The sequence below is a fragment of the Bidens hawaiensis genome, unplaced genomic scaffold (genome assembly GCF_021521415.1).
Source record: "Bidens hawaiensis isolate Kalapana, Puna unplaced genomic scaffold, B.hawaiensis_p1.1 tig00063087_1, whole genome shotgun sequence".
NCBI classification, from domain to species: domain Eukaryota; kingdom Viridiplantae; phylum Streptophyta; class Magnoliopsida; order Asterales; family Asteraceae; genus Bidens; species Bidens hawaiensis.
Genome location: NW_027506528.1, coordinates 60805 through 84194, shown reverse-complemented (window position 1 = coordinate 84194; position 23390 = coordinate 60805). Strand labels below are relative to the sequence as shown.

General features: G+C 41.4%; 2 protein-coding genes across 2 annotated transcripts; one reads left to right on the top strand and one right to left on the bottom strand.

The window, feature by feature from the left end:
- The first annotated feature begins 9757 nt into the window (after positions 1-9757).
- On the top strand, positions 9758-11459 carry LOC143618082 (uncharacterized). The gene is made up of 4 exons (XM_077090412.1): positions 9758-9801; positions 10387-10845; positions 11062-11305; positions 11370-11459. The coding sequence occupies exons 2-4, from the start codon at positions 10395-10397 to the stop codon at positions 11380-11382; spliced, it is 708 nt and encodes a 235-aa protein (XP_076946527.1). The 5' UTR covers positions 9758-9801; positions 10387-10394; the 3' UTR covers positions 11383-11459.
- A 528-nt stretch (positions 11460-11987) lies between these two features.
- LOC143618081 (uncharacterized) lies at positions 11988-15989 on the bottom strand. The gene is made up of 13 exons (XM_077090411.1): positions 15571-15989; positions 15397-15486; positions 14181-14246; positions 13971-14036; positions 13802-13887; positions 13636-13681; positions 13479-13533; positions 13298-13374; positions 13045-13192; positions 12848-12975; positions 12668-12772; positions 12432-12581; positions 11988-12339 (listed from the first exon to the last, which is right to left on the bottom strand). The coding sequence occupies exons 1-13, from the start codon at positions 15589-15591 to the stop codon at positions 12163-12165; spliced, it is 1215 nt and encodes a 404-aa protein (XP_076946526.1). The 5' UTR covers positions 15592-15989; the 3' UTR covers positions 11988-12162.
- Positions 15990-23390: the final 7401 nt, after the last annotated feature.

Sequence of the window (23390 nt, the reverse complement as noted above, 5' to 3'; positions counted from 1 at the left end):
TAAGAAGCATCATGCATAAACATTTGTGTCTTAAGCATGCATAGCAAAAATAATAGCATCATCGGGAACGTTTATTGTCTACACTAGAGCGTCTGATAGGACCATTGAAGAGGTAGGTCCCAGCAGAGCCCAGTTGGACCCGCAAGACTCACCTTGAAAAGGGACTTCTGCGCAGTTTAACCCGCAAGACTCCTTAACGGACGTCTGCGCGGTTGAACCCGCAAGACTTAACTTAAAGGGACGTCTGCGCAGAGACCAACTGGATCCGCAGGACCCACCATGCTCAGAGACGTGACGTCCTTACGCGCAGTACGCAAGCTGTTCCCGCAGGAAAAGCCTCCCAATGGTGAAGTACTCTGCCTGTCCCCGCAGCTGCGGATACAAGCCATCAGGGAAGGCTACCTGCGCAGCAAAGCTACACGCACAAGGCACTTAGCTCTCATAATAATTCAGTAATGTCACCTGAAGAAGGAATGAGCAAAGCCGGGAACTCTCCCGCACAAAGCCGGGAGAACTCCCGCCCAAATGAGCCAGTCCGTACGATACTGTAGGATCTTTTGTACTGTACCTGACGAGGCATGGACAAAAGATCTGACCAAGGATACGACAGCTCACTGACAACAGTATGACGAGCAGCACGCTCTTGTATTGTATGTCACTATTAGCCGCTGCCTACTCACCAACCTGTCGGAGAACGTGCATAGCCTGCAGTTGGTGGAACAGGAATAGTGCACAGCCGGCCTGGTCACTATCAGCCGCTGCCTACCCACCAACTACCAGCATGGCATGTGCGTAGCCCACAGTTGGCAGAACAGGAACACTATTCAGCCGGCTGTACCTTCTTGGAAACCTACCTTCGGCTATAAATACTCCAACACCTTGGAATGGTATGATCATCTTAGATCTCATCTCATCTTATATCTTATACCTGATATCTGCTCTAGTCATTCTCTTAATATACACTTATATTCAAGAGCAATCTAGTCTGATTCTCACGCCGGAGGGTGGTCACAAGGAGGTACCCCCCCTTCTCAGTGACGAGCTCACGGTGTCTGTTTTGCAGGTTATCAGAAGAACCATCTTTGCCGGATCTAACCCCTCGTGGGGAAACATCTATTTAACCCCCAGATTACACGTAATCTGCCCGGGGTCGATTAGTGTTTCTTCATTGGCGTCATCCGTGCATAAAAGCTAGAACTTAATTCTTTTTCAGTTTTCTCAAAACTTCTGGAAAGATGGTTAAAGAAACTCCGGTAACCACAACCCCAGCTACTGGGGGAATACCGGCGACTACACAGTTTTTACGAACACTACCCCGGTTACCCAAGCCGGGGTAAGTGCAGTAAATTTTACGAACAATACCCCAGTTACCCGAGCTGGGACAAGTGCAGTAAATAATCGCTCACTGGGATACACCGATACCCAGTTAGAGAGACAACGAACGAGGCTCCCCCGCCAAACACTCGATGAAGTTAAAGCGTGGGCGGAAGCACGTCAAAAAGAATTCCAAGCTGAGTTGGATGAACGCTTACGTTCACTCCAACAGGCTGATGAATTCATACAGTACTCGGACGATGATTCGGAGGAATCCGATAGTGACGCAAACCCTCGTTATAGGACGAAAGGGAAGCGTAAGGAAATAGACTCCCAACCGAGAATGAATTTTGGAGAAACCTTCAAATCAAAAAACGCGGGTGGAAACCCACGTGACTTCTCAAAAGCATTTAGACCAACTGCGGCAAATGCGGGAACGTCCAAATTTGCAAGGGACATTGCGGAAGCAATCGCCCCGAAAAGTGCCTAACAGATGTCGAACATCGGCACTTACGATGGTATATCTGATCCAGACGATCATTTGAACAGATTCATAGCGGGGGCAACCGTCAGTAATTGGACGGAACCTACGTGGTGTTACATATTCCAAATGACGCTTGTTGGGCCAGCTAGAGCGTGGTTCGATCGTCTACCGGTCCACCACATCTACGATTGGGAAGACTTCCGGCAGAAGTTTAGCCAACACTTCAGCCAACAAAGAAAGTATACCGAAGATCAATGGACAATCCTCAATTGCATTCGAGAGGAAGATGAATCTTTGCCAGACTTCATCACTCGCTTCAACTCAAAGAAGCTAAGTCTGGGTAATATTAGCGAAGATCTTGTTCGCGCTGCTTTCATCCAGGGTGCGAAAGACCCAGAGCTCATCCGCACCTTAACGGGTAGAGATGGCATGCCATCCACATGGGATGCCATCATGACAGCAGCTAAACGCTTTGCGGAAACGGAGAAGCAACTGGGTAGAGATCTCCCCCAGAGCACAAACCTCTACACCCAGAAAACAAGAGAAGACAACGTCCTTACCGCCCGACTAAACAAAAAGCGGAAGCTAGGCATTTGGCAGTCAAGGGTAAACTTTGACACCTCATCCGGCTTGCAACATCGGTTAGGCGGAGGGGATAACGTACAGTCGAACCAGAACTCCAGATGGACGCTACTCACTAAAAGCGTCACCGAGATATTCGCCACTGAGAAGCTCCCATGGCCAAAGGCTCCAATAATCCGACATCGTCACAATGCTGATCGGAGCAAATACTGTGACTTTCACAGGACAAAAGGCCACAACACTGAAGAATGCACAGACGTAAAGGACATCGTCGAAGCATTTGTCAGAGATGGGACGCTCGCGCACCTCGTGGCGTAACGAACGCTGAGCAGGCTGATGCGTGTAGAACCCCAGTTGGGGAAAACACGAATAAAATTGCAGCTTCAATGTTGGAGACTACATACTGCGTAAACAACGAGATCCCGAAACAGGTGCATATCGGCTCGATGGCACTCCCATCCCAACAACATGGAAGGGAGCTCAATTACACAGTTTGCATGTAGATCAATTCCAAACTTGTAAAGAAAAGGCCCAGAGCCACTTCTAATGGAAATGATTCTCCTTAGAACATTGATGCTGATAATCTTACATTTATACTTATGAACTTTCCACACTGATATGCCGGTCTTAACCGCATACATAAGTGGGGAAGTCGTTGCTTGTGGAAGGCGGCAAAACCCGCATAAACACAAAAAAACGGCAAACCTTCACGCAGGTCAGTCATAGGTAAAGTTTGGTGATCCCACTAAATGAAAGTGTCGATCCTAACCGCACAAATCATGATAGAGGAAACCGAACTAACCTATTGACAACCGCGCGTCGAACGGTTAATTTATTCAAAACACTGATGCCGGTTTTCACCGCATAAATAAGTGTAAAGAAATCGTTGCTTGTGGAAGGCGGTAAAACCCGCATAAACACAAAAAACGGCAAACCTTCACTCAGGTCAGTCATAGGTAAGGTTTGGTGATCCCACTAAATGAAAGTGCCGTTCCTAACCGTACAAATCATGATAGAAGAAACCGAACTAACCGATTGACAACCACGCGTCGAATGGTTAACTTATTCAAAATACTTAGAAAATTTCTAACAGAAGGATGAGGAAAACCTCCACACAGGTCAGATGTAGGTAAAGTTTAGCCATCCTACTAAGTGCAAGTAACGGTCTTACCCGCACAATCACGAACGAGAAAGCAAAACTTCAACCTATTATCTACCACGTTCAAATGTTAACTTATTCTAAACACTTAGAAAATTTCAAAAGGAAAAGATGAGGAAAACTTCCACGCAGGTCAGATATAAGTAAAGCTTAGCCATCCTACTAAGTGCAAGTGACGGTCTTATCCGCATAATCACGAAAGAGGACGCAAAACTTTAACTTATTATCTGCCACGTTGAAAAGTTAACTTATCTAAGTACTAAAGAAATTGCTAAGTTAAATCAAAATATGCGTAAAATAAACAAGGCAAGGAATTGGCAAATAATCTTTATTCCATCGAAATTCAAATATTACAGATTGCTGGGTACATACCCGCATACAAAAGAAGCTATACAAAAATAAAAATCTACTCTAATGGTGGAAAGGGATCTTCAGGATCAAGCTTCAGGACCACTTCCATTTGGACCCGCACCATCAGTAGAGTGTGGCGGTTCAAGGAAAGCTTTAAGGATAGCTAGCCCATCATCAGCAGCAGCAACTTCGTTCACCTTCTCCACCACCGGATGCGGGAAGGCGGCATACTGATTCACTGCTTGATCATATACAGCTTCAGTATCAACGTCATATAAAGGGAAGTTGGAAGGCGGGATGCCTTTCTCAACGAACCCTAGACCAAGCAGGAAGCCGACCTTTTCCCCATTCTCATGAGAAGCGTTGAGGGCTGCGCTCATGGCATCGTCGTATGATGTGTCCGTGAAGACTCGATGCACAACCTACAAGAAAAAATACAAGTATCAAAACCTTTTCTATTTACAAAGAAAAGCGTAAAGATATTATGAAATTACGCATACCTGAGACAACGCTTCTCGAAGAAGCCATTCCTTGGCAACCAGAGCCTCCTGGAGGGCGGCTTGAGCTTGGTTACGGGCGCGTTCGGCTTCACTTTTATTAAGGTTGGCAAGCAACACTTCCTTTGCAGCAGCCCCTTCAACGCCCTTTAGCTTCCGCTCAGTGTGGTCAAGCACGCCCCTCTGGTCCAAGATCTCTTGGAGCTTCTTGGCGTCTTCCATAGCCAAGGCATCATGAGCCTGCTGGAGCCTCTCTAGCTTGGCTTTAAGCTCCTCGTTCTCAATGCGTAGAGGCTCAGCAACAGCTTCAGCCTTGGTGGCCCTCTCAGTTGCGTTCCGTGCAGTTTCCTTAGCCAGCCGAAGCTGTTCGTTAACAGCTTGGGCAGCCTTGGAACGGGCCTCGAGACGGGCCTGAACTTCAACTTCAAGGGCCTTGAAGGCCTTCTTCTTTTCCGCAGCCACTGCGGTAAGCCTCTTGTTCTCCTCCCGGACATCCCGCGCCTGAGCTACTTCTTGGATACGAGCTGCTTTTAACTTGTCGTTTTCACGACAAAGCAGCTCGACGCGCGGCTGCATCCGGGCCAGGAGAATCCGAGCTCATTGGTTAGCCTACCCTCCTGGTAGCTAGCCATTGCTTCCCCCAACGCACCACTGGGAGTTGCGTGACGAGCCCACTCCACGCACTCCACAGGCGTGCGAAGGGTTGTTCCTCGGCGGATGTTCCATCGTGGAACATACACTTCATTGGAATCCGACACTGCAAAAGCAAAAAGCAGTTAGGAAAAGATGATAAAAAAAAATATATATATAAAATAAAGGCCAAAATAACCCTACGCACCTGTAGGGTCGACGACAGGCCTGTAGCCGCCAAACCCATCACCTGAACCTAACGGATATCCATCCAAAAGGTCAGGCAGATAGGAAGGAGGCAGAGGTTGGCGAGAAGCCCCAAACATACCTGAAGGATCGGCCGTAGTTGCCGACGATGGAGGAGGCATGGTGGAGGCCGCCGCGGTAGAAACCAACGGAGGTGAACTCACCGGAGGTGAACTCACAACCGCGGTCGCCGCTGCGGAAGAGCCCGCAGAAATAGTCACCGCCGGCTCAGTGAAAGAATCAGTAAATATGGCACTGACGGCCGCCGGAGATGTCATCACAGTTGGAACAGTTGGCTCAACCGGGGTGAGCAACTGAACCAACTGAAGCAGGCGCAGACGCCTGGGTCATCGCCTCAGGTAGGTTGACCAAACCTACCGTCATGGGTCCGGAGGCGCTCCTCCCCGCTCCACCCTGGAATGCGGTAGCATCCACGCCTGCACAAAGAAGATATATAAGTATAATGGCGGAAATATATGAAGTTAAAAGTAAAGGAAGTTTGTACTTACGGGTTTTCTTGAGCCTAAAGGTGCGAACAGGCGGGGACGAACCCGATGGAGCCGGCTCTTCACGCCGCTCACCGTCGTCGTTCTGGGCTGCTCGGAGGTGACAGTCGTCTCAACCTCCGGAGCAGTGGTCTTATCACCACCAGGGTTCCCCGCCACCTCCTCGCTTTCGGTCTCTGAATCAGACCGATTCACCGGATCGGCAGTGGAGGCAACCTTCGCATTCCCCTTCCCGCCGGCAGCCTTCTTTTTCCGCACCAACGGAGGACCATCTGCGGATTCCTTATCAGAAGACAAGATTAGAGGAATTCCAGCAGAGGTTTCGGCATTGAGAGGTCGAGGGTTGAATAACTCCTTACCTGGCCGCCTGGCGCTCAGGATCTCGTGGCCTGGCGGGTAGGCCTCCACGAATCGATCCGCCGTCTGTTCAAGGATGGGCAACTCGTTCTCATCTAGAGCACGAGTACCCATCCGAGCGGGACCATCACTCTCCCGCGGCTGCAGGAGAGACTGCAAGTCGTTTCCCTCTGAAATAAAAAAAAAGAAACAGTTATATGAAAAACCTATATCAACAAAGAAGACAGAGCATACCGTAAGGGACAGAGTTCAAACCGTATTCGAGGACGATGGGAATCTGGGACGCCTCCTTCCACACCCGGCTCATCCCAAGCATCACCATCCCAGACTCCGCAAAGCGGTACACCGGAGTCTGGATCCGGGAGATCTTGGCGAACCACTCCGCTTCCTGGTGGTTGAGGGCGTGAAGGGCGGGGAGTGCTCTCCCATTCTTAAACGTCATCGCAAGGGGGACGACGCGAGCGGAGATAAAGAAAAACTCCCGCTTCCACGACCGAAGACTGCGCTCGGTAGCGCAGATCTTCAACCCCTTGATCCGATTGACCAAGGTGTACCACCCCTGGATACACCTCCAGGAGTAGAAGGTCATCAACCGATCTACGTGGGGCTCCACGCCCAGAATGAGGCACACCCACTCAAAGTGGCGAATCTTGGCGATCGCCATCGGGTGTACCTCCGTCAAATGCACCCCGTGCCTCTCCAAGACACGGTATACAAACTTCGTCAATGGGAACCTGAGATTCCCATAAACGAAGAATGCAGCGTACACCCCTATCTTGCCCTTGGGGGCATCGTACACCGTCTGGTGTGGCTCCGGAAACTCAGGCTCGAACGGCTCGAGCATGAACTTCCGGACGATGTACTGAAAAAGCTCGGTGGGAGGAGCACACTGGCATTCGCCAGCAGTGCTCTTATCGTCTTTATCAGACGTAGACGTCGGGATCTCGACGTGCACGTCAGATTCCTCGGCAGCAGCTTCGAAATCGTGAGTAGAAGACATGGTTTGGAGGTAAAGAAGAACGATTTCAGGAGAATGCTTGGCAGAAAGTATTCGCCGGAAATCGTTTACAAGAAGAGAAGAGTGAAGGTGTGGATTAAGATGCACCCTCTCCCCCTTTATATACTCATCGCAATTAATGCGATGAATTTAATGCGGAAGAGAGAGAAATCGCAGGTGCAATGAAACTATGACACGTGGCAAAGAGCAAGCTGGCAACAACTGTTGAAAAGACGCGTGCCATTAATTTCGCGGCCACGCGCCCGAAAAATCGCGCCCACGCGCCTGAAAAAGCGCCTGGAATGACCATATACAGTCACGTCGCCATAACTTCCTGCACGTCCTGACACTGTCAGAAAAAACCGTCGGACGACGTTTCAACAGTTTGGACTGTTCTTATCCTTTCACCAACTCTTCGAATTTCAAAAAGATTCAAAAGTAAGCTGGAAAATACCCCTTACCTTGGCAACCAAGAAACTATAAGACAGGTGCGACTACAGTGTTAAGGCAAAACCCTTCACATACTTAGCACCTGCAGGGAATTGAAGCCAAGAATACCTCGGCAACCAAGTAACCATAAGACGGGTGCGAGTACAGTGTCAAGGCAAAACCCTTCACATACTTAGCACCCGCAGGGAATTGAAGCCAGGAATACCTTGGAAGTAAAGTAACTATAAGACGAGTGCGGGTACAGTGTCAAGGCAAAACCCTTCACATACCTAGCACTCCGCAGGGAATTGAAACCAAGAAGGATCTTCTGGGCAGTGCTTGCGGAAACGGGAATAACATCCCCGCATAGCGGGAACGTCGAGAACTAGATTGTTTGAACCTCCAAGATGGAATTGGTTGTTTAAACATAATTGATCACTATGTTCAAAACTACCAAAACCTCATGGAGAATCTAAACAAGTGGAACTCAACCCTCCTGACTTGCGAGGAGGTTACAGACCTACCCGCATCACACCCAAAGATCAAGCAGAAAAGTCAGGAATTTCTGCACGTGACATTAGGACTTCCGCGGGAAGAATCCCCATGGAAAACCTTAAAACTAAAACCTTTTCAAAACCCCTTGTTTAAGTCCAAAAGTTCACCTCATTTATTAACAATTCATAAGAAGAACATTGGACTGGGGGGACTTGAAGAGGTAGGTCCCAGCAGAGCCCAGTTGGACCCGCAAGACTCACCTTGAAAAGGGACGTCTGCGCAGTTTAACCCGCAAGACTCCTTAACGGACGTCTGCGCGGTTGAACCCGCAAAACTTAACTTAAAGGGACGTCTGCGCAGAGACCAACTGGATCCGTAGGACCCACCATGCTCAGAGACGTGACGTCCTTACGCGCAGTACGCAAGCTGTTCCCGCAGGAAAAGCCTCCCAATGGTGAAGTACTCTGCCTGTCCCCGCAGCTGCGGATACAAGCCATCAGGGAAGGCTACCTGCGCAGCAAAGCTACACGCACAAGGCACTTAGCTCTCATAATAATTCAGTAATGTCACCTAAAGAAGGAATGAGCAAAGCCGGGAACTCTCCCGCACAAAGCCGGGAGAACTCCCGCCCAAATGAGCCAGTCCGTACGATACTGTAGGATCTTTTGTACTGTACCTGACGAGGTATGGACAAAAGATCTGACCAAGGATATGACAGCTCACTGACAACAGTATGACGAGCAGCACGCTCTTGTACTGTATGTCACTATTAGCCGCTGCCTACTCACCAACCTGTCGGAGGACGTGCATAGCCTGCAGTTGGTGGAACAGGAATAGTGCACAGCCGGCCTGGTCACTATCAGCCGCTGCCTACCCACCAACTACCAGCATGGCATGTGCGTAGCCCACAGTTGGCAGAACAGGAACACTATTCAGCCGGCTGTACCTTCTTGGAAACCTACATTCGGCTATAAATACTCCAACACCTTGGAATGGTATGATCATCTTAGATCTCATCTCATCTTATATCTTATACCTGATATCTGCTCTAGTCATTCTCTTAATATACACTTATATTCAAGAGCAATCTAGTCTGATTCTCACGCCGGAGGGTGGTCACAAGGAGGTACCCCCCCTTCTCAGTGACGAGCTCACGGTGTCTGGTTTGCAGGTTATCAGAAGAACCATCTTTGCCGGATCTAACCCCTCGTGGGGAAACATCTATTTAACCCCCAGATTACACGTAATCTGCCCGGGGTCGATTAGTGTTTCTTCAACCATCAAGATCGTTTGATGCAAAAGTCAGACGCCCAAAGAACAAAATTGTAGCGAGTAACGTTCAGTCATGTTTAAAATGACAACTGCAACTCCAGAAGAGTGTTTGTTATGCAAATTGAAACATACAAACCTACCAAACATGGTCAATATTGCACACCATCCAAAGATTAAAAAATAATAATAATAATAATAATAATAATAATAATAATAAAAATAAATAATTCCAAGTGGTTTCTTATTTTTTAAACATGGTCTTTGCAACATTAAATGAACGTGAAAGAAAGCCGGTGGAAACACTCTTTGTACTTGGTGGGCATTGCATACAGCCATACATACATTGTCACATGCACTCTTTCTAAAATCTATTTAGTATTTACTATCAAATCTCATTTACACAATTACACATTATTATTATTATTTTCATCCAACACCTTCTCTGCTTTTTATACTGCATCCAATCTACCATTCTCATTCAGGTAAACAAACCCTTATGATCTTCAAATTTTCAATACTTTCTTTAGAATAATTTTCCTGAAACGGGTCATCAAGAAAGTTAACGGGTCAGTTTCGAAAAAAAGTGAGTATTTCAAAAGAGTTTTATTAATAGTTTGAAAGTTTAGAATAATTATCTGTTTGTTTTAGACTTTTTAGTATATATAGATGAGTTAGTATTATTATGATATTATCTGTTTATTTTGTAAGCGTATCAAGAATTATAATAATAAGAAATTGTCGATCTTGGTTGAGATCAAATTCCGTGTACGCTGTGAGTCAAGAATTATACTCCCTCCGTTCCTCTTTAAGTGTCATGGTTTGAAAAACACAGACTGAATGATTTATTTTTTTTCCTTACCAAATGACAATAATGCACTTTGAAATTGGGATCATCAATATTGTTCATTACTGCTAGTGTTGTTTTTAAGGGTAAACTTGGAAATTGGTTAATAAATTTTGAAAGTGGACATTTTTAATGGGACGGAGGGAGTAATAAAAAGAAAGAGTCGATCTTGTTTGACATCAAATTCCGTGTTCGTGTTCTTGGGACTGATTTCCAACCACAGACGATGCAATGCAGGTTTGCTATTCACCACAGTTAAGATCTGAGAAAAAGAGTTTATCTTCCTTTCGGAATTCGGGTGCGTACACGAGTCCGGGAACACCTGAATATGGAGATAATAATAATAATAATAATATGTTGGGGTTTCAAAAGGGATGGTGTTCAGAGAGAGTACCATTAAGTAATAGTAACAGGAGACATATTAGCGCTGCAGCATTGATCCCATTCAATAGTGGAAGAACACTGCCGTCGAAATGGGATGATGCGGAGCGGTGGATTACGAGCCCGGTTTCTGGCTTTGGTGGTTGCAAAACACCGCAGCCGGTTCAGAGACGGGCTAAAGCGAAAAGTGGACCGTTGGGTGGGACCCTCGAAGTCGGTTACTTTTCAAACTGCTCGCCGTTAACGACTGGTGTTTTTGTGCCTGATGGAGTGGTTGACTCTTCATATCTTGATCATCAAGGTACAATCTTGAATAAATTAGTAATTTGTTGTGACGGATATTATATTATAGAAATGACTTTTACTGTGAAAACTGTACAAATAGTAATTATTATTACTTTATAACTTTTGAACTAAAGTAATTATTATTTCACTGTAATATTTTTTATAAAATAATTGTTAGTATGTTAATTTCATTTGTACCGGATCAGACACCTTATATTATTAGTGTATGCAGATGAGAAGAATGATGAAAATGGTGTTTCGAGAAGAGATATGGCGACTCAAATGAGCCCTGAGAGTAGCGTGGAAGGCTCGCCTGATTATATACCAACACCTGGTGGTTACCAGTCTGCCAGGTTGGAAGTGAGAGATGTTGAGGTGGACAAAAGAGTCACTATGATTAAGGAAAACCGATCACCCGAGGCTAATGAGTTAGCTTTGACATGGAATGTAACCCAAGGAGCAATGAAGTTGTCAAAGTATGTCTCTAATAATATTATTATTATCGTTACTGTTACTGTTATTAATATTTTTAATTTGCAGGCTCGAGAAATAGGAGGCAAGGATCGCTGCATGGGAGAATCTGCAGAATGCAAAAGCGGAAGCATCGATCCGGAAACTAGAGGTGCGTTTCAGCGTTTGGTAAACAAGATATAAATATTGGAAGTATTGTGGTTAACGGGTCGAGTGATTGTGTTTTTGTGGTGATCAGATGAAACTGGAAAAGAAGAAGGCAGCGTCTATGGATAAGATATTGCGAAAACACAGGGCTGCACAGACGAAAGCCCAAGAATTGAGAAGGAACATGTCCGAGGATGTTTCTCCGAGACATAACAACAAATTTAGGAGCCTACGAAGATATATCACGAATTCGTTCAAAGGCTGCTTCAGTTGTCATAACTCTTGATCCTTAAAAGATCATCATTAAACTAGTTAGGAGCAAAGTTATTAGTTAGGTACATATTAATATTATACTTGATATTGTAAGCATTAAGCATTCAGTGGCATCTTAATCACTTTGAAACTTGTAATAATCGGTGAGTTAAGCGCGTTTAGCGCACAGTCTTCTTTTAAAACTTCGACGATAATCACTTTCAGTTTATAATCATGTAAACCAAAATGATATAATTCTAACAAACCATGCAAATCAAATTCATATTTCAATTCCGATTATTGGGAGATAAATTGCGTAGAGTACATCAACATTAATTTCGTCAATAAAACATAAACAACATCGTTGTCGTTATATTCGTCAACGTCGAGAAATCCACAAGTTAACATAAAACTTTAAGCAACAGATTCAACACAAAGTCCCCTTTGAACAACAACTTAGGCTCTAATACGGCCTATACCTGTAATCTCGTGAAGTTCTCCCTCCACCCATACTTCCACCTAAGCTGCCCATGCCGCCACCGAGACCACCCATACCACCACCTAAGCCGCCCAAACCGCCGCCCATCCGTCCCAAGCCTCCCATCCGCCCCATACTTCCACTCATACCACCATAACCCCACTGCAAAACATTCATTACATGGTATCAAACTATCAATATTAACTTCAAAAACCATATACACTTAAAAGTGGGATTATACTTAAATTACTTACATCATCAAAATCCAAGCTTCCATACATTCTGCCATACGCTCGCATGGGGCCATAACCGCCATATGCTGGTTCAGGTGGGGTGTCCAAATACTGGCTGCCTCCACTTGAACCACCACCATCATCAACAGGTGTAGCTGAATCTATTGCCACCTGTAATCCAACAAGTATTTTAATATTAAATATTGAAATACATAATATAATGTCACAAGTTCAAAATAAATAGTTTTTGCAACCACCTGTTGTCCACATATCTCATGTGATTTTCTAGAAACACGATCCGCAGCACCGTCGTCAGCAAATGTCACAAAACCAAACCCTCTATGACCAGATCTCTTAGGGTCCTACATAAATAAGTAATCACAAATAAATAAGTCTAAATAATAAAAAGGTAATCTGTAATCAAATAAGTCAAATACCTTTGGGATATACACATCCAAAATGCGCCCAAATCTACCAAAATAATCACGCAGGTCGTCCACACTTGCTTCTTGAGGAAGCCGACCTATAAATATCTTCTTGCCCATTCCTCTAGCTGATTCTCCTCCTGCTCATTTTATAATTGAAAGCATTATTATATTCCTGATACTATGTGGCAACAAACAAGTGAACATACTTCCATAGACAGAGCTTGGATAATCATATGCTGTAGGAGCACCGAGTGCAGCGTATCTAGTTGTAACATAAGCATTATAAGCACCATATCCGCCAGTCGGAGGCTGTGGTGGTGGCAGCATGCGGCTAACTGGCCGGAAATTGTCTTCCTGAGAATAAGTATCAAATAAAAACTTATCAGTTATAAGATATACAGCAGGTGCAAATATAAAAAAATGTGTTAAAGCGTTTTTAAGATATTAACTACATGTTACCTTAGGTGTTGCTCTGTCAACAACCACTTCTGAGCCCCCGAGTTCATGGCTCTCAGACATTAGTTCATCCACAGAATCTGTAAAGAAAGATTAAGCGAGTAATTTAATTGCCAGCTGTCAAAATTATCTAAAGATGAAACTTTATCAAGCTTAAATGATTATCCAGTCTCGAGTGACTTACCAGCATTTGCAAAAGTTATAAAACCAATTCCACGATGGCCCTTGGTGCTTGGATCCTGCAAAAATTATATATTTTCAATTATACCTATGTTTCCCAAATAATAAGAAACACAATATATGTGATTGTAAATGACTAAATGTAGTATATGATCATGTACCTTGGGCATGTACAAATCCAATATCTCGCCATATTTCTCAAAATGACTGCAAGAAACAAAAGTTGTACAAATGTTAAGTCATTGTGGACCACAAGTAACTTTGAGAAAAAAACGGAGATTTTTTAAAACAAACCATGCAGCTTATGATATTAATTAAATAAATCACCTCCTGAATACGGCTTCTGTAACCGACAGTGGGATTCTAGCAACAAAAATCCTGGTGATTTTTTTAGAAGATGATCTCATCTCTTCCTGAAAAAGAAACAACTTTTAATAACATATTATTCAAGTTTCATACGTATGTTTATAGCACATGAAAATTGGTTGAAAACAACCTTTGGTGTTGCTATTTTTACTTCCAACGCTCTGTTCCCAAGAAAGTGCTCGGCCGAAAGCGCAGCCTATGGCAAAGTGACGTGAAATAAAGTATCATCAACGAAGTAACATAAATTTTAGAGAAATTATAGAGAAAAGTATAAAGAATTCAATGGCAAGAAAAAATGTTTCATAAAAATACATATAAAAGACTTGAATAGTTAAATTACCTTAGCATCTTCAACTTCTGCAAAGGTTACATATCCAAAACCACGAGATCGACCGCTTGCACGTTCCTGTAATTATAAAGTCAAAGTCTTTTGGTCCATACATACAGATATATACACCTACATATATGAATGTATTTAACATGCAGAAAGATTAACATATCCTAAAGAAAATATGTGCTTCAAATCTTTTTAGTAAAGGTCTAATTCAGCTACTTTCAAATTAACCGAACTTGACATATTACAACAGTAACAAAGCCACTAAACTCACATCCCTAATGTCATACAAACATCATGTTACCTCCAAATCCCCAAACTTCCTCATGTATTTAACATGTATATAGATTAACATATCCTAAAGAAACTAGATGCTTCAAATCATTTTAGCAACGGTCTAATTCAGCTAGTTTCAAATTAACTTAACTTAATATAACCCACAGATGTGAATGTATTTGACATGCAAACAGATTAACACATCCTAAAGAAACTACGTGTTTCAAATCATTTTAGTAAAGGTCTAATTCAGCTAGTTTCAAACTAACCTAACCTAACACATTACAACAGTAACAAAGTCACTAAATTCACATGCCTAGCACCTAACGCATACAAAATATCATGTTATATTAGGTGTAAACGAGCCGAGCCCGGGCTTGGCTCGTTTTGATGTACAAGGGCTCAAGCATGAGCTCGGCTCATTTCGAGCTCTTTTTTCTAAAGCTCAAGCATGGCTTGTAAGTTGTTTTTCAAGCTCAGGCTCAGCTCAACTCGACTCGTTTATATTTATTAACTAATTTAAATACATTTTTTTAATTATTTATATATTTTTTGATAAAAAACTTAAACGAGCCTAAGCTCTGCTCATGAGTTGTTTTTTCAAGCTCGGACTCAACACGACTCGTTTATTACTTATTAATTAATACACTTTTTTATTATTTTTATATATTTTGATAAAAACCTTAAACAAGCCGAAGCTCCGCTCGAGCTCGGTTATGAAGTGTTAACTTAATCCATAGAAGTCTAAAAGAGAAAAAACTAGAAAATACACAAGGCTCGAGCTCAGACTCAATAACTAAACGAGCTTTATTTGAGGCTCGAGACCTCGAAAAAGCTCGGCTCGTTTCGAGCGTTTTATCAATCTGAGCTCAAGTAGCTCGCGAGCAGCTCAGCTCGTTTGCAGTTGCACCCCTAGTCATAAACTTATGAGTATACAAAAACTAACCTTCATAACAATACAATCCTCCAACTCCCCAAATTTCCTCATGTAATCCTTCAATCCATCCGTATCAACGTCCCACGGGATACCCAACACCTAGTTCATCCAACAACACACCAAAAATCAAAACTTTTCAACAATTAAAACAAAATTAATCAGAAAACAAGATTAATTTATTACCACTAGCTTCTTTTCAGACATGATTGCAGCAGAAATTAGGGTTTAGAGGTTGAAAATGATGACAAGACACAAGATTATTACACTCCTCTCTCTCAATTAATCTCTCACAGTCACACACGATGATGATATTGAGTCCTGCACATAATAATAACACACATGCCTCTTTCTCATTCTCACACAAATTATTATTATTCATCGTCATCATCAATCGATCAATTACCAAATCAAATTCAAACTCACCAATTTATACCTATACCCAAAATTGAATAATTAAACGATTGATTACGGAAATGATTTGCACGCTAACCTGACTACGTACGATTAATATTGCAAAACCCTAAATCGCAGATCACTCGGGCCGGGTCGGACAACACTCCACTCTCGGATCTCTCTCTCTCTCAGCTGGGTAAAGGATTGTGTGGGTAATAATAATAATATTATTATTATTATTATTATATATCTAACATCTTATAACACCTCAAACCCCTCTACTTTTAAACAAATTCACTTGAACCACCCTGGTAAGTTTGACACTGTTGGTGGATATATTATATGTATTGGCTAGTTATTGGCCGATGGTAATCTACGCTAACAGGTTGGCTAGTGATATTTCTAATTGTTACTTTGGTTGTCATGAGTAATCCCAGTATCGCATAATCGTTATTGATTTACATTATACTTTTGACTTTATTTCGTTCATAGTGATGATTCTGAACAAAATTGAAAACCGTACGGTAAAAATCGAGTAGAAGTCATGTGCAGTTCGATTTTACTTACGTCAACGATGATTATGCTATTGCTTCTGGATTGGTCTTGACGACAAAAGTTAAAGTTAGAAGTGTCACCGGTCATATTGTTAATATCAATTATTGTCAACGAATGTGTTATAGTTTAAATTATTAACTAGCTTTTGAAAAAATAAAAAAAATCCATTATTTTAAAGAAATGAACAAAATTAAAGGTAAAAATAAAATATTTAGTACAAACAATAAGAAGTCTAAAATCTCAAATTTACAAAATCGATTTTTTATATACAATATTTGCATAAATTATTTTGACCAATTACCCGTGGATAACTAAAGATGAATGAGATGAAAAATTATAAAATTAGAATGAAAATTATAACCCAATTCTCAAAATTGTTTTGTCACATGATCTATGGATTGTTAGAATAAATAAGATGAGAAATTAGATAATTAGAAATGAAATTATAACCCATTTGCCAAATTATCTTAAGCCATGACCCATGGATTGTTAGGTAGAATTAAATGAGAGATTAGAGAATTAGAAAGGAAATTATAACCCATTTATCAATATGGTTTTGCTCCATAACCCATGGATAAATCAAATGAATGAGAAGAGAGATTAGGCCAAGAATGAATGTGGGATTGCCACATCATCTTCATTATTTTCTTTTATTAGTATAGTTAGATATCTTATTTTCCTAAAGCGAAGAAGGCAGTGGCGGAAGCAAAGAATGCGGCTTTTAAACGGATGTACGAACGTTTAGAAACAAAAGAGGGGGAGCATGCTATGTTTAAGATTGCCAAAGCCAGGGAGCGTAGAAGGCAAGATCTAGGGCCTGTGAAGTTCATAAAGGATACAGATGGGCATGTACTGGTCAAGGAGCAGGACATCAAGCTAAGATGGCAAACCTACTTTCACAATATTTTTAACAATGGGAGAGCTTACCAAGAAGAACATGACAACACAAACTTTCAACGACAACAACCGAATAACTGCTACTGCCGACGGATCACACGAGAAGAGGTGCAGGCTGCACTTAGGAGGATGGGAAGGTCTAAGGCGGTTGGCCCAGACAACATACCCATCGAGGTGTGGAAGTGTCTGGGGGAGGAAGGAATCATGTGGTTAACTACCATGTTCAATAGTATTCTCAAATCAGGTAAGATGCCAGACCAGTGGAGGAGCAGCGTTGTAGTTCCAATCTATAAGAACAAAGGAGACGCCCAATGTTGTGGTAACTACCGAGGAATCAAACTACTAAGCCATATTATGAAGCTATGGGAAAGAGTGATTGAGGTTAGACTTAGACGAGAAACTCAGGTTACGGTCAACCAATTTGGCTTCATGCCGGGGCGTTCCACCACAGAGACAATACACCTTATAAGAAGATTAATGGAAAAGTATAGGGAGAAGAAGCGTGATCTACATATGGTGTTTATTGACCTAGAAAAGGCCTACGACAGTGTGTCACGAAAGGTGCTCTGGGAGTGCTTGGAGGGTAGAGGAGTACCCAGGAAATACATAGAGATAATTATGGATATGTATAGTAGGAGTGAAACAAGTGTTCGTGAGCCAGTGGGGGATACTGATTTCTTTCCTGTAGAGGTAGGTCTTCACCAGGGGTCAGCGTTGAGCCTGTTTCTTTTTGCAGTAGTCTTGGATGAGCTGTCAAAGTCGATTCAGGGGACTCTCCCGTGGTGCATGATGTTCGCAGACGATATTGTGTTACTTGCCGAGACAAAACAAGATCTAAACTTGAGGCTTGAGAGTGGCGAACAACCTTAGAGACAAAAGGTTTAAAGATTAGCCGCTCTAAGATGGAGTACCTCCACTGTGATTTTGGTGGGATAAACGACAATGAGGACGCACAGATCACCATTGAAGGGCATGTCACAGGTGGTCCCGCGGGTAACGAAGTTGTAACATCCCGAAATTTCTAAAGTAATATTTAATATATTATTTTGTCGGGTGAAATAAACGAGTTAGTGGAACGATAATAATAATAGCAAAATATGAAGACTTAGTAGGATAATTAGATGGGATTAGATAGGGATCAAAAGGAAATATGGGCCTTCGGTCCATGGGCTTAAGGGAGTATAAATACCCCCTTAAACCCCAATCCTTTCATTTCCATCCATTTATCCATCCTAATCTCTACACACCCAAAACACACACGACTCGAACCAAGATCCGAAGGCGAAAACCCGAGCTTGTTAGTGTTGGAACGTCGTGACGGACCAAAACAACATCAAGGCTTAACCGGGTTCGTAGTTCGACTCGTTCAAGGTACGTTTATAGTTAGAAATCATTCGTATAGGTTCGGTTTGATTTGGGAAATCATAGATCTGTGTTAGTTTGTTATAAACGAACCTAAAACAGCAAATATTACTGGAATTGATTAGCATTTGATAGGTTAATTGTTAACCTTAAAGAACCCGTAACCTATATGCCTAAATCGCACCCCTTAAACATCGATGTTAGGCCGATTTGATGGTTGGGGTTTGTAGGCGCTGGTCAGACGATTACGTGGATACCTAAATCGAGTTATTTGGTTAAGAAACGAAGATGATTAAGGACGAACAGTAGCTGCAGCCGACAACTTCGCCTGCAAGCTAAGTTCGCCTGATGAACTTCGCCTGCAAGCTAAGTTCGCCTGATGACAACTTCGCCTAAAAGCTAAGTTCGCCTGATGACAACTTCGCCTAAAAGCTAAGTTCGCCTGATGACAACTTCGCCTAAAAGCTAAGTTCGCCTAAGGGTTAACTTCGCCTAAAGCTAAGTTCGCCTAAGGGTTAACGTCGCCTAAAGCTAAGTTCGCCTAAGGTTTAACTTCGCCTAAAGCTAAGTTCGCCTAAGGTTTAACTTCGCCTAAAGTCGAGTTCGATTAGAAAATAAATTATAAACGATAAGTAAAAGTAAGCTAATACTAGGCCGCCAGGTTAGATCAGGCGAGTATTGATACGTGTAACTTATACAGCCAGCCGAGCTCAGTTAAAGAAGGGATTTACAACTATCGGAGGAAGAGGAAGAGTTCAGGTGAGTTTCTAGCCCCATTTATGTGTTATGTTTTCGGGGCTGTGTGCATACTCGATATGTTTGTTAATACGCTTATCCTAAGAGATAAGTGTATGCCTTATGTGAATAATGTGATATGTATGAATGATTGCTTGATGGTATGTGAACGATCTTCGGATATTGCACGTACTGTCAGGTTGTAACGCTATGTATAAGGTAAGTATGATATGTATGCTTATGTGTATGAACATGATAAAGTTAATAAAAGAAGGAAATGATGGTTGTATGGTTGTATGGTAACGAAGAGGGAATCGAACCCTACTAATATTCGAGAACTAGGGACCAGACCCTTATAATATCTGTGATGTTAGGGACCAGACCCTTATAATATCTGTGATGTTAGGGACCATACCCTTATAATATCTGTGATGTTAGGGACCAGACCCTTATAATATCTGTGATGTTAGGGACCAGACCCTTATAATATCTGTGATGTTAGGGACCAGACCCTTATAATATCTGTGATGTTAGGGACCAGACCCTTATAATATCTGTGAGGTTATAGGGCGAAAGGCTCTTTAAAACGTATGATTATGTATGTAAAGAAAGTATGAAAGTATGACTGAAAGAATATAAGTTTATGTGTATTGTATAGTGTATGATTAACTAGAACTCACTCAGCGTAGCTGACTTTTAGTATGCACGCAGGTGAGCTGATTATAGAGTTAGCATGAGGATGGCACATGGCATGGATTGAACGGCTGGCATCTGAAGAAAGAAGAAAAGATGTTTTAAATATAAAGTTTTGTGTTATGGTATCAAAGAAAAGATTTAATGTTTTGTAACGAATGCTTCAAGTAAACGTTTCCGCGAAAGTTTTAATGAACTCTGAATTGTAAGAACTGTGTTTATGAGTAAATCTGACGCTAAAGTAAGGCAACCGGGTTCGGGGCCTTACAGAAGTTCAAGTATCTAGGATCATTTGTTCAGAGCGATGGGGAATTAGACAGTGATGTGACCCATCGAGTTCAGGAAGGATGGTGTAGATGGAAAGCAGCCACAGGTATATTGTGCGACAAGAGTTTCCGGACTAAACTAAAGGGAAAGTTTTATAGGGTTGCAGTTAGACCTGCAATGCTATATGGAACAGATTGTTGGGCCATCAAGAAGGCACAAGTGCGGAAGATGGAGGTAGCAGAAATGAGAATGCTACGTTGGATGTGTGGGCACACAAGGCTAGACCGAATAAGAAACGTTGTGTTTCGAGAGAGATTAGGGGTAGCGAACATAGCAAACAAGATAAGAGAGTGGAGATTGAGATGGTTTGGACATGTGAAGAGAAGACACACGACGAATCCTGTTAGATAAGTAGAAAACATTACTATAGAGGGGAGGAGGCGTAGAGGACGACCTAAATTGACTTGGGATGAGAAGATTAGGCATGATTTGATAGACCTAAACCTCTCCGAGGACATGGTTGAGGGTACAAATTCTTGGAGAAGTAGAATTAAAGTTAAGGATTTTTAGAGAGAAATGAATACCTTAGGGCTTATACTTAGCTTATTTAGGTCACATACCATAATGGTATTTTCCTTACATATATTATTATTATTATTATTAGTTTTTTATATGACTGTTGAATTTGATTTCCTTTGTTTTGCTTCATACATATGTACTTAGAGCCGAGGGTCTCTCTGGAAGTCACCTCTTTATCCCTTTGGATAGAGGTACGGTGTGCTTACATCCCACCCTCCCCAGACCCTACTTATAGCTTTGCTGTCTGTGAGACTTTACTGGGTATGATTGATTGACTGATTGATTGATTATTTTCCTAAAGCATATATTAGTATTAGCACCAAAGTCTGCATATTATAGTGTGATTAATATCATTTAGCAAATTGCATTAATACCGATGTGATATTGTTCATTGTTCTGAAGCTAAATGTTTCATATTTAACCATGTTTAATTTACTTATAGCAATGATATTTGTGTTGGGTTGGAAGATAAAATCGTTGAACCTAAACACAACTCCTATATATAGTTGTGTTAAGGATATCTACCTTATACCATACATATTTAAAAATATATAATGTTAATACGACCCATTTAACCCAATTACCCTCAGATTTTTTATAATGGTTTTGAATTATTACGACCTTTGACCGTGCTAGTCTGCTAGAGCATTAACAACTACCATAAAATGTATGGCATCTAGTTAAAATCACGCCATGCTTATCAAATATACGTTTCATCGAAACAAATTACTTAAAAACGATAGATACCAAACATTATGGACTAAGTGATGCTATAGGGTGAGAAGTATCATGGGATGCCATTGAAAAACCATAAAGTTACATGAGTAGTTATAGTCCATCATTAAATTTTCCTGACACTATTAATTTTTTGGAGTTACATTCTTATCCTCTACTATAGTTTTTCCCGTTCCACATTAAACAAACACTACATATGTGCCTCTACATGTTGAACAAGTTTTAAAGACAGGATATTTAAGAAGTGACTCTGATTTTCTCAATGCTAATAATTAACATGGTTTATGAGAAAGTTTTCTTATGCATTGTTGGATTATTTTGATTAGACCATTGGCGGGTTGCAATTCTTTTTGTTTATATGACATTATAAATCAACCGCTCCATAAATGAATATTCAACACTACATGTTGCTTATATGAGTGTTGTGTATATCTGTGTTTTGTATTGGCGGGATAATAGACCGAGGATCAAGAGTTGGTGGGTTAATATTGATGAATATGAGTACAACATATATAATTATTCGTATCATATATATCAACTCTAACTCAGACATGATCAATTTAAATGTTAGCACATTTATCGACTCTAACTAGTGGTTGTCAGTTCACCAAAACACACATTGTCTCACATGCACTCGTAACTTGCAAGATCCAATACAGTCGATAGTGCCTCACATACACTCATAACTTGCAAGATCCAATACAGTCGATAGTGCTTCTTTAGAGCGGCGTCAAGGGAGCTGTAAACAATGTTGATAAATAACTTTTCCAAAAATTTATTTAGAAAAAACAAATTGTGGAGCAAAAGACTATGTAACTATCACAAATAAAAAGGTCATAAAAATTTCATGAGACTATTAGCTTTTACCAAATTTCACATGATAAAATGGTGATAAAGTTTGTCAGCTTATAATAAATGGTTATATAGAGACGCTCTTAACAAATTTCACATGACAAAACGGTTACATAGTTTCTCAACCAACACTAAAATAATTAATTTTACATATATGGAGAGAGTGATGATTTTCAAATATAACTAAGCACCGACTTATAGTTGAATATGCCTATGAGTTATGATTTTTTATTTGATTCATTCGACATGTACATGTTATGGATATCCTGCTTTTCTATGTTCTAAAGACTTGTATGTAACTATTGAGAGCGAAGATACTATACACAATGTGTTTATTCCGTCCAAAGTTTTCTTTTAGTTCAAAACGAGTAATATGTACAATCAGAAGAAGTCATTGTTGAGATTCGTAAGAGAACATCCACTTTGAATTTGAAAGAGAAGGTTTGAAAGCGTATTTATTCTGACTTAGAGGGCGGAATACACTGGATGTGTACCATATCTATGAATTTACATGTGGTAATATTCATCTCTTACCAAAAACAAGTCATTTATGAATACACTATTATATAGTTAAAAACTCGATTTTGTTGACGCGTTTATAGAGAGATGAACATCGTATTAAAAAATATTTCTAGATAACGTTAAACCATGACGTTATCAACTTTCAGTTTTACTTATTATGTATTTATGTTCTCTAATTCGATCTAATCCAACTCGAAAGTTCTAATATATAGTCGTGAGAAATCTAACTTTAAAAAAGAAAAAAGTTCATAAATAAAAAATCATGAGTCCGCCACCTATATTCAATTAATATAATGCAATTTAAAAGTTTATTTATAATAAATGGTACGGTTAACACACTTTTCTTTAGAACACACATCCCATGTGACACTTCCATTAGTCTTCATTAACTTCTTCACACAAAAACACAAACA